This window comes from Urocampus carinirostris, chromosome 8 (genome assembly GCF_059441175.1).
Source record: "Urocampus carinirostris isolate Australia breed hairy pipefish chromosome 8, RoL_Ucar_1.0, whole genome shotgun sequence".
In the NCBI taxonomy this organism is placed as follows: domain Eukaryota; kingdom Metazoa; phylum Chordata; class Actinopteri; order Syngnathiformes; family Syngnathidae; genus Urocampus; species Urocampus carinirostris.
Window position 1 is genome coordinate 9,607,548 of NC_142356.1, and position 15,586 is coordinate 9,623,133.

Sequence of the window (15,586 nt, forward strand, 5' to 3'; positions counted from 1 at the left end):
GCCTCCGCGTTACGTCACATTGGAGCAATGCAACTCACACACAGACGTGCGTACGCAAGTTTGTTTTTAATAATGATTTTTAAAAATCACCCCGGGTTACGCCACATCGGGGCGATGCAAAACACGGACACACACAAGTTTTTTTTTTTTAAATAAATAATGCTTTCAAATATTGCCCCCGCATTATGCTAACTCGGAGCAACACCCACGCACACACAGACGCAAGTAGGCACGTTTTTTTTTTAAAAAATCACCTCGGTTTACGCCAAATTGGGCCAACACAACACACACAGACAAACACAAGGTTTTTTTTTTAATAATGCTCTCAAATATTGCCTCCGCGTTACGCTAAATCGGAGCAATGCAACACACAGACAGACGCGCGTATACACGTATTTTAAATAATGATTTTAAAAAATCACCCCGGGTTACGCCACATCGGCGCAATACAACACACACGGACACACGCAAGTTTTTTAAAAATAATGCTCTCAAATATTGCCTCCGCGTTACGCTATATCGGTGCAATGCAACACACACACACAGACGTGCGTACGCAAGTTTGTTTTTAATAATATTTTTTTTACAAATCACCCCGGGTTACGCCACATCGGAGCAATACATTACACATGGACACACGCAAGTTTCTTTTTTAATATTCTTTTCAAATATCACTTCCACGTTACGCCACCTCGGAGCAATGCAACACCCACACACGCACCCAAACACGAGCACACTCCCACGCGGGGTGGGGAGGAAGCCTAATCCCCGCCGGTGCTGCTAATGCTTCTATAAGCCGCAGCTGCTCTCCGCGCACAGTGTTGGCCGCACAAACTCTACATCGCGTTTATTAATAATTCACCCCCCTCTCCTCCCCACCTTACGTTCTTCGCGCACTAAATAACCACTCGAGTGTCGCGCACCCAAATTTTGTTGCGCTTTACTTTTACGCACGGAGCATTTTGAATTTGGGGGAGGAGGTGAAGTAAAAAGGGTGCCCCCCCTCTCTACTTTTCTTCCCCCTTTTCGGCGTGCAACTGCGCGTTCGTGGAGTGAGATAGAGAAAAAAGGAAACGAGAGAAAGAGAAAGAGAGAGAGAGAGAGAGAGCCAAGAGCGAGTCTAAACAGATTCGGCGCACGACGAGAGAAGCGGCTAACTAACACGTCACTTGTTATTATTATTGTGTGTGTTTTTTTCAAAGCACTCACCAAAAAATAGGACGCCGACTTACTTGTGCATCCCTCCTCGTTCTATTTTCTTCAATTTCTCGAGCAAAGGAAATTCGTCTCCGGCAGGACGCGCAACCGCACTTTTACGCGCGGACGTTCGAAAGAGAAGAAATCGGAAAGACTTCTGCACCCTCGCAGAGTGGACTCACTTTTTCAGAGTGTTTTTTTCCTGAGTGTGCGTGGAAGCTTCCGGCAACAGCCAAGAGAGCAAGTCTTCCTCCCTCTCTCACTTTTTTTTCCCTTTTTTTTGGAAGCTGAACTTTTAAAGGAAAATGGGGCATTGAGAGTCTTGGCAGATCTCCCTGCGCTATAATGGTACGTGCTGTGTAACTCAATAGTTTGCCTTTGTTTGGTTTGCAAAACGCGCGCGGTTGTTCGCGTGTTTGTGAGTTTTAAAGTCATCTCTCTCTTTTTTCGCATTCACCTGAGGCTGTGTGGTTTTAGACGCCATGGTGGAATTATTATTTTTAGTGCAGCGCCGAAGTGGGACACTTAAGACCCAATAAATGCTTATTTAAAAATACTTATTTTTAGATGTGCTGCAGAGGCCAAATGAGGTGAGCGAGGGGGGTTGTTTCTTAAGCTTTTTTAAACCAGTTAAAAACATATTGTGACACTCAAAAATGCTTGAAAATATGATTCCTGACACCCGGGTAATGTTCTTTTAAAGCAGGGGTCAGGAACCTTTTTGACCCAAAGAGCCATAAAAGCAAAAAATGTTTTAAAAAGAAATTGAGAGAGCCACATCATATATTTTCGGACAAAATTGAAAAAACTGCCAAACACGCTCTCTAGACGAAAGCTAATTCTTCAGCACATTTTATTTCACTGTGTGTCATTTGATGATTTAATCAAATGTATGAAATGATAATAATGCCAAATCCTGTGTCCCAAATCAATGTAAATATGCCATTTGCAATTTGTCTTCCACCTTCAGTTAAGAGTGTTGAGGCAATTTTTTTCCATGAAATTTGTCCTTAATAACGGTTTCAAAACAATGTGCATGCAAAGTTCTTTTGTAAAAATGTCACAAATTACTGCAAACGATAAGCATGTCGTCATATTCACTGCACTGAGCGAGAGAGAGAGAGAAGGAAGTGCCTTGCGCTGTGTGCAGGGATCCGCCCACCTGTACTGCTCAACCAATCAAAGTCGTTTGCCAGCGTTTTTATTTATCAGTTTAAATGGTTTCTTATCGAACTTCTGCATTAAGTTGCTTCGGCTTTATATGAACCAAAATCGGGATGAAATCACTTGACTTTGGAACCCTACAGAGAGATGTGCAATAATTACATTTTATTTTGGAGCCATACATACTCATGAAAAGAGCCATGTATGGCTCCCGAGCCATAGGTTCCCTACCCCTGTTTTAAAGGGATACTGTGTGTTAGTTTGCATCTCATAGTGGTTAGAAATGTGAAAAACGATTAATGAATCAACTACAAATTTTGCACAAGATTTTGCTGATTTTATTTAATTTTCTTGTTAGACCCTAGGAAAACATTATCCATTGCAGCTTGGTCATCCTGGAGGGGGGATTACCTTACGTCCGGTCCCTTCTCAAAGTTTCTTCAATTTCCTCATGTTGAGGTTTTTGAGTTTTTCCCCTGCCCTCATGTAGGTTTTAATAATAATAATAATAATTTCCTTTGTATTGTCATTCTTTGTAACAATGTACACAGAACGAAATGTCGATACACCTGACCCGTTGTAGCGAGCCGATGCAGCCGCAGCCAACAGAGGGATGGTGTAATAATAGTCTGTAGTTTGCAATAGTCTGTGGTCTGTCAACCCTTTGAGACTCTTTGTGATTAAGGGCTGTACAAATGAACATGAATTGACTTGACTATTCATTTTACATAACACAAAGCTCACCAATAGGAATCTGACATGCTTGTCCGCCATCTTGCATCTACGGCTACCTCCATAAACCAAAAACCTTGTAAAAGGCCAAAAATGGTACAGTTTGGTCACTTCGAGTCTCCATATGTCGTATTCTTCCCTGTGCTTTGTAGCACTCGTTTTCGGTTGCACTACACAAAATAGCGACATATAGTGGTCAAATACTACACACTGTCCCTTTAAAACATAACTTATCACGCTGCCTAAAGATTTTCTTATCATTTGTTGACATTGTGGCTCAGGAGATTATACATGATAATCATTTTGGTTAATATTTTTCTCTGATATCGAATTTTGTTGTATTATTAATCCTTTTTTTCATGTTTTGTTATAGTTCATCTTGTTTTTTTTTCGGAAAAAAATAACAAACATAACACACTTGAATGTGCAAAATTTTTTTTTAACAGCATTTATCTTTTTATATTAAGTAAAGTAAGAAAATAATAATAGAGATAATCTAAATTATGTACTATATTTTGATTTCATTAAATTGATTTTGCACTGCTATCTTAAACAGCATGATCAAATAAGTAATATAATAAATATAAAGAAGTTATTAAATATATTTTCCTGTTCTACCTTATGAGCAGATAACCAGTATATAAAAAGAAAATAATTAATAGACAAAGGAAATAAAGCAAAAAATCTTGAATGTTCTTGATTGTTTTACCAAAATAATTGAAAATAAAAATAGTAAGGACTAAAATTAATAAAATAAAGCCTTTATGCAGCTATCTTTTTAAACTATTTTACTAATTTAAAAAAAAATGGAACATAGTAATATATTTTGGGCTGCAAATTTTAAGTATTTTTTGGGTTTCAGAGATGATTTTAATATGTAATTTTCTATTTTACGTTACAAAATATTAGGTTAGGTTCTCAGTGATGATGTGGTGAGCAAGGAGTACATTCTCAATCTCCCCAAAAAGTGTAAGGGGAAGGAGGAAGAAAAACAAGATAAAATGGTGGGGGTTGAGGAAGTAATGGGATTGGTCTTAAGTCTCATCATACCTGTGATCAGATGGCTAACTGTAACATACATACATATCAGTAGATGGCACCAGATAACTATTTTTATATAGGCTAGTTTCGTTCTCGTGGGTACATATGTCTCGGAGGTAAAATCCTAATCACACAAACTTCATCTGTAGTTTCCATTTCTGATCAAAGTCAAAGTCAGCTTTATTGTCAATTCTGCAGCATAAACAGAGAATTGAAATTGTGTTTTTCTCAGCCCCAAGTGTCTTAGAACAGGGGTGTCAAACTCATTTTAAAATCGATGGCCACGCAATAGAAGAAACAATCTCTCGAAGGCCAGACTAGTAGATTACAGAGAAAGGGAAAAAAGGAGATAAGAGAGGGAGAGAAAAGTAGAGAAGGTGGGATAAAGAAAGAGAGAAAGGGAGAGAGAGAGAGAGAGAGAGAGAGAGAGAGAGCATGAGAAACAAAAGAGATAAAAAGAGAAATAGTAAGAGGGGGGAAGAAAGAGAGAGAAAGAACAAAATTCAAAGAGAAATAGAAAGAGAGAAAGAGAGAAGGAGAGAAGGAGAAAAGCAAGAGAGAGACAGAAAGAGCGGGAAAAGAGAGAATGCGAAAGCAAGAGAGAGAGAGAGAATAGAAAGAAAACGAAAAAAGAAAGAGAGAGCAAAAGAAGGTTAAAGAACACAGAGGGAAAGAGACAAAGAGTAACAAAGAAAGAGAAAAAGAAAGACAGAGAGAGTGAAAAAGAGATAGATAAAGAGAGAGAAGGAAAAAGAGAGAGAAAGAAGGAGAGAGAGAGAGAGAGAGAGAGAGAGAGAGTGATAAACAAAGAAAGAGAAAAAGAAAGACAGAGAGAGTGAAAAAGAGATAGATAAAGAGAGAGAAGGAAAAAGAGAGAGAAAGAAGGAGAGAGAGAGAGAGAGAGAGAGAGTGATAAACAAATCGGATGAAAAGAAAAATAGTAAGAGGGGGGAAGAAAAAAAGAGAGGAGAGAGAAAAGAGAAGGGGAGAAAGAGAGAAGGAGAAAGCAAGAGAGTGAGAGAGAGAGAGAGAGGGAGAAAAGCGAAAGGGGAGAGAGAGAAGAGAAAGTGGAGAGAGAGAGAGAGAGAGAGCGAGAAAAGAGAGAAAATGATAAAAGGAAGAGATGGCAAAAGACTGTAAAAAGACACTGATAGAAAGAGACAAAGAGGAAGAAAGAGAAAAAGAGAGACAGAGAGAGTGAAAGAGAAATGGAGGAAGAGAGAGAGAGAGAGTGAGAGAGAGACCCCTGGTCTAGAAGATAAAAAACACCGTGCAAGGCCACACGACACTGAGATGCAAAAGTAGACGGTACAACACTTAAATGAACAGTGCTGACACATAAATCATAAAGTGCACATGGTACCTTTGTAAACAAAAAGGTCTACATCGTAAAAATGTACATGATTGTACAATGAGCAAGGTTAGCTTAATTTGGATACACACAGTATCAAGTCTCGTGGGCACATATCCGATATAGCACTACGAGAATAAATGGTTCGGTCCAGTATGTAAAGGGCACAGTTTCCACTACAGTTTACAGTCAAGGTGTCACAATAACAGACCTCGTTTCAGCTGTACGTGGCTAAGGAATCCGTTATATGAAGATCATTAAAAGATTTATGTTCACTGTTGAGAATCTTTGTGATAAAACCCCACAGAACAAACTGTAAACAACCCAAAACACCAGGGAAGCACACAGAGCAATTTGACTGGGTGTGGGAATCTATTCACACGGCACACTACCTAGCGCCGTTTGCACCGAAGGTCAGTATCCTAGTTTGCAGTATTTTGTGATTTCTTTTACCAAAGAACTCTGCTTGCACCTTGTTTTGAAACCATTATTTATGAAAAAAATGAAGGTAGAATTAGCCTCAACAATTTCAAGTAATTGTGGGAGGGAGACAAATTTAAAGTGGCTCATTTCATAAATTTTATCAAATCATCAAACATCACACAGAGAAACAAAATGCGCTACATTTTGTCTGGAGAGCAGGTTTGGCAGTAAAATATATGGTATGACCCTGTCCCAAATAAAAATGAAAATATTGGCTAGTATAGCTCTCTAGGTCAAAAAAAGCTCTTTAAAGAGGACTGGGAAGCCATGGTATTGGTTATTATGGTCATCATAATAAGCTTTGGTCAAACATCTTTGACATAATACTGTATAAAACTGCTTATTTCTCAGGGAAATCGTACAATGGTTTAGGAATAGTACTTATTGCTAGCCTCCCCTGAAAAAATACTGTTATATTACTTCATAAGGAGCAACGTTTACAGCCATGATGTTGTAAGCATGAAGTTCATTCCCAATTTTCCCAAATAAGGGTTAGGGGAAAGAGGAATTTAAACAGGACAAAGTGGCTGAAGGAAAGGAGAGATAATAGGATTGGTCTTAAGTGTCAAGACAATTAGCTTTGGTCAAACGTGTTTTATATAATATAAAACTTCTTATTCCTAAGGGAAACAGATGGAAGGAATGGTTCAAGATTAATTATCATTTAACCCCCATTAAACAACAGCAATGTTATGTTACAACAAGCAAGGTTCTCAGTAATGATGTAGTAAGCAGGAAATATACAGAGACTGCCCTACTTACGAAGGAGAAAGGTTCGGGACGATTGTTCGTAAGTTTAATTTGTTCGTAAGTTGCTTCTGTTCTATATTTTGTATGTAGGTTTATATAAGTGTGTTTAAGGCTTGTATAAGTAGCCTGTATGGTCTTGTACTAAAAATAAACATTTCATAAAAAAATTTGCTCTATAAAGAGAAATAAAGTGAAGTTCAACTTACTTTTGGAAGATGCGCTTCAAGAGGTCCTCCTCCATGGTAAAACGTGGCCTAGAAAAAGCGTTCCGGCCATTTTCTCAACCGCATCAAGCTTTCTTATTCCACTTTCATTTCAAAAGAAAGGGCTCGCCTCTTCTTTAAGCTTTACACCGACCATATCGAATGGATGCACAAGTTATTAGACAATAAAAAAGTTCTTAGTGTGCTAGGGATACAGTGCAGTGTGTATACACACAAACCAGGAAGTAGAAGCCGGATTTCTTCTTCGGGGTGGATGCTGGGAGACCTCTCACAGCACTGGAAAGAAGCAGGACAGTACTGTCCTATACTCTAAACAAGGTGCACAAAATACAAACTCTAACTCACAACAATGTCCAGATATTCTTCGACATCCCGAAAAAAATGATCGTATCTACCATTTTTCGTAAGTTGAATGGTTGTAAGTAGGGGAGCGTCTGTATACCCAATTTTCAAAACGGTGTTAAGGGAAGGAGGAAAACAAACAAGACAAAGCAGCTAGTGCCAAGGGGAAGTAATGGGATTTGTCTTAAGTGCGATCAATACCTACTGTATGGTCCAATGTGATTAATATAATATAACAATGCTTATTTTTCCTGGAAACAGACTGTAGGAATGGTTCAAGTATACAGTTGATTTGAATTAAAAAAAAAAAAAGAAAATAGTTAGAATTTGGGGATTTTTGTTGAATATTTTTTTGTTTTCTGGGAAAAAAAAGTATAGTAAAAACACAAATGGCGGATAAATCATGAACCAAAATGAAACAAATGACGAGAAAAACGTTTTGCTGTCAATTTAGACAATTCAAACTTTAAGGACATAAAAAACATAAAAACAGGTGGCAAGAATGAATTTTTAAACATTTTCAAAGGAGGGTGTGGCTCGAGATTTCTTCAACAGTAAAGAAAAATTGTGCCACGGCTTAAAAAAGTTGAGAAACACTGAGGTGGTGAACTGTGTGTGGCAGGTTTATCAACTCTTCAAAATGTGATTATCATTTTTACGATAATGACGATTTGTTTGCATAAGAAGCTGTTTTTTTATCTCTCCCCATCACTCCATTGGTGCGCTTGATGACACTGTGCAGACTATTATGCACGAGGTGGGGGTACGTGAGACACACAGAGAGTCTTTGTAACCCCCTCCCAAAACCCCCTTCTAGAACAAGTGTTTTAATAGCCCAAAGTGGATGTGAAAGCCCCAATGTCGACCTATGGAAATGAGGCAAACCACATCTAGAAGGAGTTTTTGTTTGCTCCCCCTGCTCTTTAATCCTGCAGCAATCTAAATCAGGGTTTGTCGTTGGCAAAGTTTAGATCACGTTGCTAAATGTTTCATAAGCCGAAAGATCAAAATTGAGATGAAATGCAGAAGATGGATAACAGGGTAGTTGGTTTAGCTTTTACCAGTCACTGATTTCAATTTTCGACACAAAAATAGCTGGAAAAACATCCAAAATTTTGTAGGGGATTTTTTTACACTGTCCAATTTAATAGTGACTGTTCTCGATATTAATCAAGTCAAATTTATTTATAAAGCCCTTAATCACAAAAATGTCTCAAAGGACTGCACAGGATTACAATGACACAATTACCTGATTACCTAATACAAAAAAATAACTTCAAGAAGATCAATTACTAATAAGCAGTAACCTGTATAAGCTACAGTTACTAAAAACTACATTTAAAAAGTATTTAAATTCCTCCCAACCCCATCTCCAGATTATGGACACCAAAAAGTAGCGTGTTACTCTGAAAGTAACTATCTACAGACGCTGCCCTTGATCGTTCGTAAGTTGAATTTGTTTGCAAGTTGCTTCAGTGCTATATTTTGTATGAAATGTATGTTTAAGGTGTATTTAAGTAACCTGTATTGTTTTGTAATAAAAAAATAAACATTTCATAGAATAATATGCCCGGTAAAGATAAATAAAGTTAAGTTTAACTTTGGAAGATGAGCTTTAAGAGTTAGGTGACTTCCTCTTCCGTGGTAAAAAGTGGCCAAAAAAAGCGTTCCGAATTGGGAGAGCTTCTGTCACAAACCAGAAACGGAGACAGGACCCAGTTGCGTTCGTTTACTCAGTTTTATTGATAAAGAGAGAGAGCAGTGCTTGCTTCCACGATCCGATGATCGACAGACAGAAGTAGCAGGTGGCAGGAACGCGGAAGTGGCACTTCCGTGTCGACCGAGGATAGTCGTAGGCTGCAGGGATACTGGTCGATAGCTGGGACGGGAGAGCAAGGGCGGTATCGAGTCCAGAAAAGAGGTCGGTAACAGGTATCAGGCGGGAAACAGGACAAAACAGGTCGGGAGGGGCGAGCAGCGCAAAAACAAGTCCAGAAACAGGTTTGCAACAGCTATCAGGCAGGAGAAAACAGGACAGGAAAATGTCGTAAGGTATGGAGCTTGCCTAGCTGGGAGTATAGGTTCGCAAACGGTCTGACGGCTTCCTCTTGGAAGCCGGGGGTTTAAAAAGATTCTTTGAACCAATCAGCGGTCAGGGCTGTTGGCGCCAATTGGGCAGTCACAGGTGCCCTGAATCAGCAATCATGACAGCTTCAAAAAACAATTACCCAAGACAGGCCGGATCCATTTCTTCTCTTAGCTTAAAACTACTCAAAGATCTCTTTCCCCATTTCTGGATATTGCACAACACATTTACATTTTTTATTCAGGCAAGGCGTATGATAAGAAAATTTAGCCACCTTTTACCGCAAATGATGTGCTCACGTTGCCCCATTGTTTTTGTGTTTGTTTGTTGTTCCTGTATAAGCCACGCCCCCTCCCCCATGCGCTGCCTATCATTCGCTACTGGTGACACCGAACCAAATATGCGGATTTAAGAAGACTCCCTGATTTCACCATTTTATTTTATAGTTGTAAATTTGGCGAGTACTGTATATACTTTTAGGAATTAATATTAAAATGTACCGTTTACCAAATTGTTCAAACTAGTTATCTGACTCCATTAACCAAACACAACCTACATTCTCCTAACAATGCACACTCGTTTCTTGATGGGAAAAGGTGGACAAGAATAGCTGACATTTTCCCACGGGGGCAGATTTAATTTCTTAAATAATTTAGCTAAGTGAACTCCATCGAATTAGCCAAATTAGTGTCGCCCGAGTCTCTGTCAAGCCTCCTCTCTCGGTTTTCTGCTTCCTCTTCCTCTGCCCACGGTTTTTCCACCAGCTGGTGTCCCAGCTCCTCCCATGGGCGTGCCAAAAAAGCCCCCACGTGGCCCCGCCATCTCGGAGAAGAGCGTCCCGATGTCTGAAAAACTCATAACAGCAGAGCGCTTATACAAACAACTTATCAAAACAATGCCTGCCGTTCTGCGTCAAAGTTCTGTTATCAACAGAACTAAACTAAACATTCCGCATTCGGATTAGCGTGACCTGTAGCCCACTCAGTGAAAATCTTCATTGCACTCGATAAATGTAACTTGTATTTAATCGTATAAAATCCTTTATAGTAAAATGTTTAAAATCCTTCAATACGGTAGGGGGAATATCTACATGAGGAGAAATTTAACATTCTCACGCTCTGTGCTTGAGACAATGACACAATAACTATACTCAGTTGTATTTTGTCAGTAAATATATACATTTTGTAAATAAATAAGCAAAACAATCTGCCAACTTTTAAAAAGGTCCATTTATTTTCTTAGTTTACTTGCAAAATGTCACTTGACATCCCCATTAGGTGATGTTTTATTTTTTCAGGCTACTACATCGAGATATAATATGGAGCGATTTCCATTTCTGATTTCAGTATCAAGTACAAGTCTATTTTTTTTTCGTGCTCAGCTGGTTTTGCATACCAGAAAATCAACGCCAGCAGCTGCAGGCATCTCCAAACTTGTGATTTGTAACCTCATCCCTCCAATTATCCTTCATTGAGGCTCAAGGTAAACGAGTCATTAGGCCGCGGCGTGTCATCGGCACGGATATCGTTTTCACGTTTTTGTGTTTTCGTTGCCGCACGCAGTCCGCGCTTGCCGAGAATCCACTCCCCCGTCAAGTGAGGCCAAGACGTTGGCAGCCTGTAAAGCTGTTCGGGTGGGGGAACACCTCCTCCATTATTGCTTACAATTCAAAGGATTGTTATTCCAGCTCAGATGTAACCGAGGGAGCAATTTAATACTGATTTGTTCAGTCATGGTACAGTATGCGTGGTGTAATGCAACCCCACGCTTCCTGCCCGCTGCTGTCAACCCGGCAAAAAGGGCGGAACGCTAAAAAAACACGCAAGATGACACAAAGGATTGATTGTTCCAGCCCTTTGCCCTGTTGTTAAAAGCAATTTGATAAGATAGACTGGCAACCAGTTCGGGGTGTCCCCTGCCCACTGCTGAAGATAGCTGGGATGGGCTCCAGCACCCCCGTCACCAGGGCTCCCTCTAAGCTGCACGCGTGCGCAATTGCGCGCTGCTCGCACATTCTAGGCCCGCAAGAAAATCTAGCCAGCGCACGAAAATGAGGGCTCAAAATTACTAATTAAGAAGCGACCAAAGTCAAAGTTACAGTGCATGAAGGTAAAAATACACGGGTTCCCCTGACGTTGTGTCATAAATGCGGTATTTTGAAGTCGAGTCGAAGTAGAACGAAGTTGAGTAAAGTTAGGAGAGTTTGTCGAGAACCGGCTTCTTCGGCTCGGCTTACTAAAGAAAACCGGCTCTTTCGGGTCCTAAACGGCTCTTCAGGTTGTTTTTGCTTCTTTAATACCAAAATGACCAAATATAATGTAAAATTATGCACAAGATGACTTAAAGGAATGGGGGAATAGAACAAAATACCAAATTGAAAAAGTAGTGAACAGCTGAGAACAAAAGAAACAAAACGAAGAGAAAAAAAGAAGGAACAATTTAGAAAAAAGCCAGAAAAAAAGAAAAGAAAGAAATGTAGGAAAAAAGTAAATAGAGAACAAAAAGAAAAAAGTAACACCTGGGAAAAAATAAACACAATAAGATGTTTTTTAAAGGAATTTTTAAAAAAGTAGAAAAAAAACAGGGAAAAAAGAAGAAAAAGTTTGTGTTGCATTCAAATAATTTCCAATTATACCAAGTCAATCTTGTTGCCAACATTGTACTTCCACTAAAAAATTTGATTAAGTACAGTTCTGTATCTTACAACCGACTCAATAAGCCCCCAAAAATGTTAATATTATGCGACAAAATATATCAGGAAATAAAAAGAAATGGATATCTTGTGAAAGAATTGTAAGAACAAACGAGGTTTGTAGGCCGTACAACCTTTGCAATAGTACATGAGTCAATTCATTCAAAAGAGAAAAATAATTTTGCATTGTCGGAAACTCAGTAAAATGTAACTTGATGTCAAGTTTTGGACATGTTTGATAATGATTTAGTTGCCACACTTGGGATTATGGTTGCTCACTGTTGTTTCAAGCGTTGCTCACCGACTTTGTGTGAACGCTCAGACCCGTAAGGAAAATTACAGGGAATATTGTTGATGGGTATGGAACTGAAGTTTATCGGTTGTAGAGAAGCAATGAGGATAGCGAGTGGGGTGGCAGTAAAAATGTTGCTTCCTCATAATTGGCAGAGCATTATCCAAGACTAGTAGTTAAGGAGGATCCAGTCGAACGAGATCAGTAGTTTACAGGCTTAGTGCCAGACTGGGCTGAAGTTGAGGTGTGTCACAATGTGCGCCAACTCGTTCTGTCCAAGCTAAGTGTTTACGTTATCTAGCGAAAGCTTCCGAGATTTTGCAGTTCATGTTTTGCCAGTGTCCTCTTTTAACCCTCCTGAAAGCAGGTCTGTTATAGAAGTAAATCACATCGTTTAGTAATTTATTGGCAGCACGGCAGCGCAGTGGTTAGGGCGTGTGCGGCACAGTTCTGAGGTCATGAGATCGAACCTTCCTGTGTGGAGTTTGCATGTTCTCCCTGTGCTTAAGTGGGTGTCCTCCGGGCACTCTGGTTTCCTCCCATATTCCAAAAACATGCAGTTTAGGGTGTCCCCTGCCCACTGCCGGAAGATAGCTGGGATGGGCTCCAGCACCCCCGCTACCCTACTGACAATAAGCGGTGCGGATAATGGATGGATGGATAGATGGTCATTTATTTGTGTGGACCTAGCAAAAGTATTGACCCACTAAGATCTTTTGATCATTTTCCCACATTTCTGGCTCCAAACTTAAATTGAACCCTAGGATGCATCAGTAGTGGGCTCAAAAAGGACCCCATGGATAATTATTCTTCCTAAGAATTACAAAGAAAAAATATAATATTGTCAAATTCGAGATATTACTCATAAAACATGACATGATGCCATTAGTATCTAAATGATTTCCCCCGGCTGTCATTAACCGGAACAGGATCAGGACCCAATCATGTGACGTTTCTCACACAATGAGATGACAGGAAGTCAGAGGCCGACGAGATCAATATCAATTGCCCAAGCAGATTATCGGACAGATGGGGTAGATACCGGAGAACGGGACAGACAGGATTGGTATCAAAACAGGATATCGAAATCAAACCGGACAAACTGGACGGGAATGAAACTGGAAACTGATATTAAACAGGACGAAATAAATCGGAACAATACCGGACAGGAAATGCCAACAGGAAACAGGAACGAGTCAAAACCCAGGTCTTGCAGGGCAGAGGTTCGTTGACGGACTGACAAAGGAAGAGAGAGCGCACTGAGCTTAAATAGACGGAAAGCCAATCTGTCAACGAGCCGCAGATGGCGCCACACGGGCGGGGCCAATTGGGCGCCATGGTAACCATGACACCCACTAATGTTTAACCCCGCTCATTAAAGAGTACTGGTTGGGCATGCATCATAGGGTTCATAAACTAAAATATTTTAGAAGAATCAACAACATATGAGACACAATCGTGAGGGTAAAATCGAATTATTCTTATATTTTATTCTATAGTTCCAAAAACAACAACTGAAAAGTAGGTTTTACGAAAATATTGGACCCCTGTTTTCTCAGCTCACTCAACTGACTCCAGAAAAATCGCTGTTGACTTCTGAATGATCCAATGTCAACCTAAATGACTAACAATGACAAACATAGAGTATTAAGTCTCCGCTTCAATTACCTTTCAAAGAGAAAACAAACATCATTGATTACATTGGAGGACCTGCAGCAGACACAGCTGAGGTGGGACAATCTGTGTATAAGACAACTATTAGTCGTTCTCTGCTGTTGATGGTGAAGAGTGAGAAAAAAAGCTCTTTCTGAAAGAATACTGTAAAGAGGCTCATTTAGGTGTATGCAAGAAGCCACAATAAAACAAGGTGCTCTGGTCAGATGAGACCAAAATCTAACTTTTTGGGCAAAGCGTTATATTTGGTGTTAAAGAAACACTGCACAGCACACTGAAAACACCATCCCCACTGTCAAGCATGGTTGTGGCAAGATCATGCTTTGAGGTTGCATTTCTTCAGCAGGGCCATCATGGCAAAAAATCCACACCTCAATTTGAAAGAGCATTGGTTGAAATACCTTAAAACGCTTAGCACTAACGATCACCATTAAACCTCAACGCACTTGAGCGGTTTTGTAAAGAAGAATGGGCAAATATTTTCGTACAAAGGGCGTACTTTTCCGATTTTTATTTGTTAGCAAAATATAAAATGTTGAATACATTTGGTTTATTTTCATGATGATGTCTCACATGTTGTTGATTCTTAGAAAGTATTTGGAGTTTTCGGGCAATACTTTTACAAGGCAGTGTGTTTTTCGGTTCCATCCAGCCAATCAGGATTCGGCCCTCATTGTACTTTGGCACAAATATATTCCCTTCCAAGTTTATTTGAACTAGCTTGGCTGTACTTGTGACCTCCATCACCCCCAAGTTGAGACAAATCATTAAGTCTCCATCATCCCTTCCTCATTTTATATCGCAACCCCGTCAGTTTCTCATCTTGGCTCCCCCCCCCCCGTTCTCCTCTTGAGACGTCGGTGTGAAAAATAGCGTTTTTACAACATGTCTCCCCGAGGTAAGTTTGGCAGGCGCTCACACGGCGGCCATTTCTGCCTTTCAAACTTCCCCCTTGCGATCCGTGGAACGGATCTTTCTTTTGAAGAAGTTGCCGTCGCTCACGGCTTGACTGGACTTGCTTGTGTGTGTGTGTGAGTGTCTTCGGTTTTCAACGTATACCACCTAAATGGCCAATTTTGCTAATGGCTAACAAATCAGGCTTATTCGGTAATCCCTCTTTTTTTTCGCGGCGGTAATTACTAATTACTATTTTTTTTCTATCAAAGATGTGTTTGAAAGTAGTTTACAGTACAGTAAAGTAAAACCTTGTTAATTGTTGGGGTTTACTGTGATAGGCGAAATTTGGGTAGTAGAAACCTTTATTTTTCCACATTTCTTATACAATTAAATACTCTAATGCAGTGGTTCTTGACTGGTCAGATTTTAGTAACCACAATTCCTCCCGAATGACGAGCTGCAACCCCAAATCAAGAAAAACAATTCAACTTTTCAAACGTTTTGAATACAAAGATTGTGCAAGTTAAGGGATTCCCAAATTCTAAAACATAGAATATTTGAGAAAAATGATGAGCAGTCAAAATGGGGCAAACTGGCAAGAGACAGGGCAGGCTAGACAGCTGCTATGCAGGATAGACCGGGACCGATCGGCGGGAAAAAA

General features: G+C 39.8%; 1 protein-coding gene across 7 annotated transcripts in view; it reads left to right on the forward strand.

The window, feature by feature from the left end:
* Positions 1-1,113: 1,113 nt before the first annotated feature.
* nfixa (nuclear factor I/Xa) overlaps positions 1,114-15,586 on the forward strand; it is a 267,293-nt gene continuing 252,820 nt past the window's right edge. For all 7 annotated transcript variants that reach the window (XM_088341546.1, XM_088341552.1, XM_088341549.1 and 4 more), the window contains exon 1: positions 1,114-1,545. In XM_088341546.1, coding sequence (XP_088197672.1) covers positions 1,543-1,545 — 3 coding nt within the window. In that variant the 5' untranslated portion in view covers positions 1,114-1,542. The remainder of the gene's footprint in view (positions 1,546-15,586) is intronic.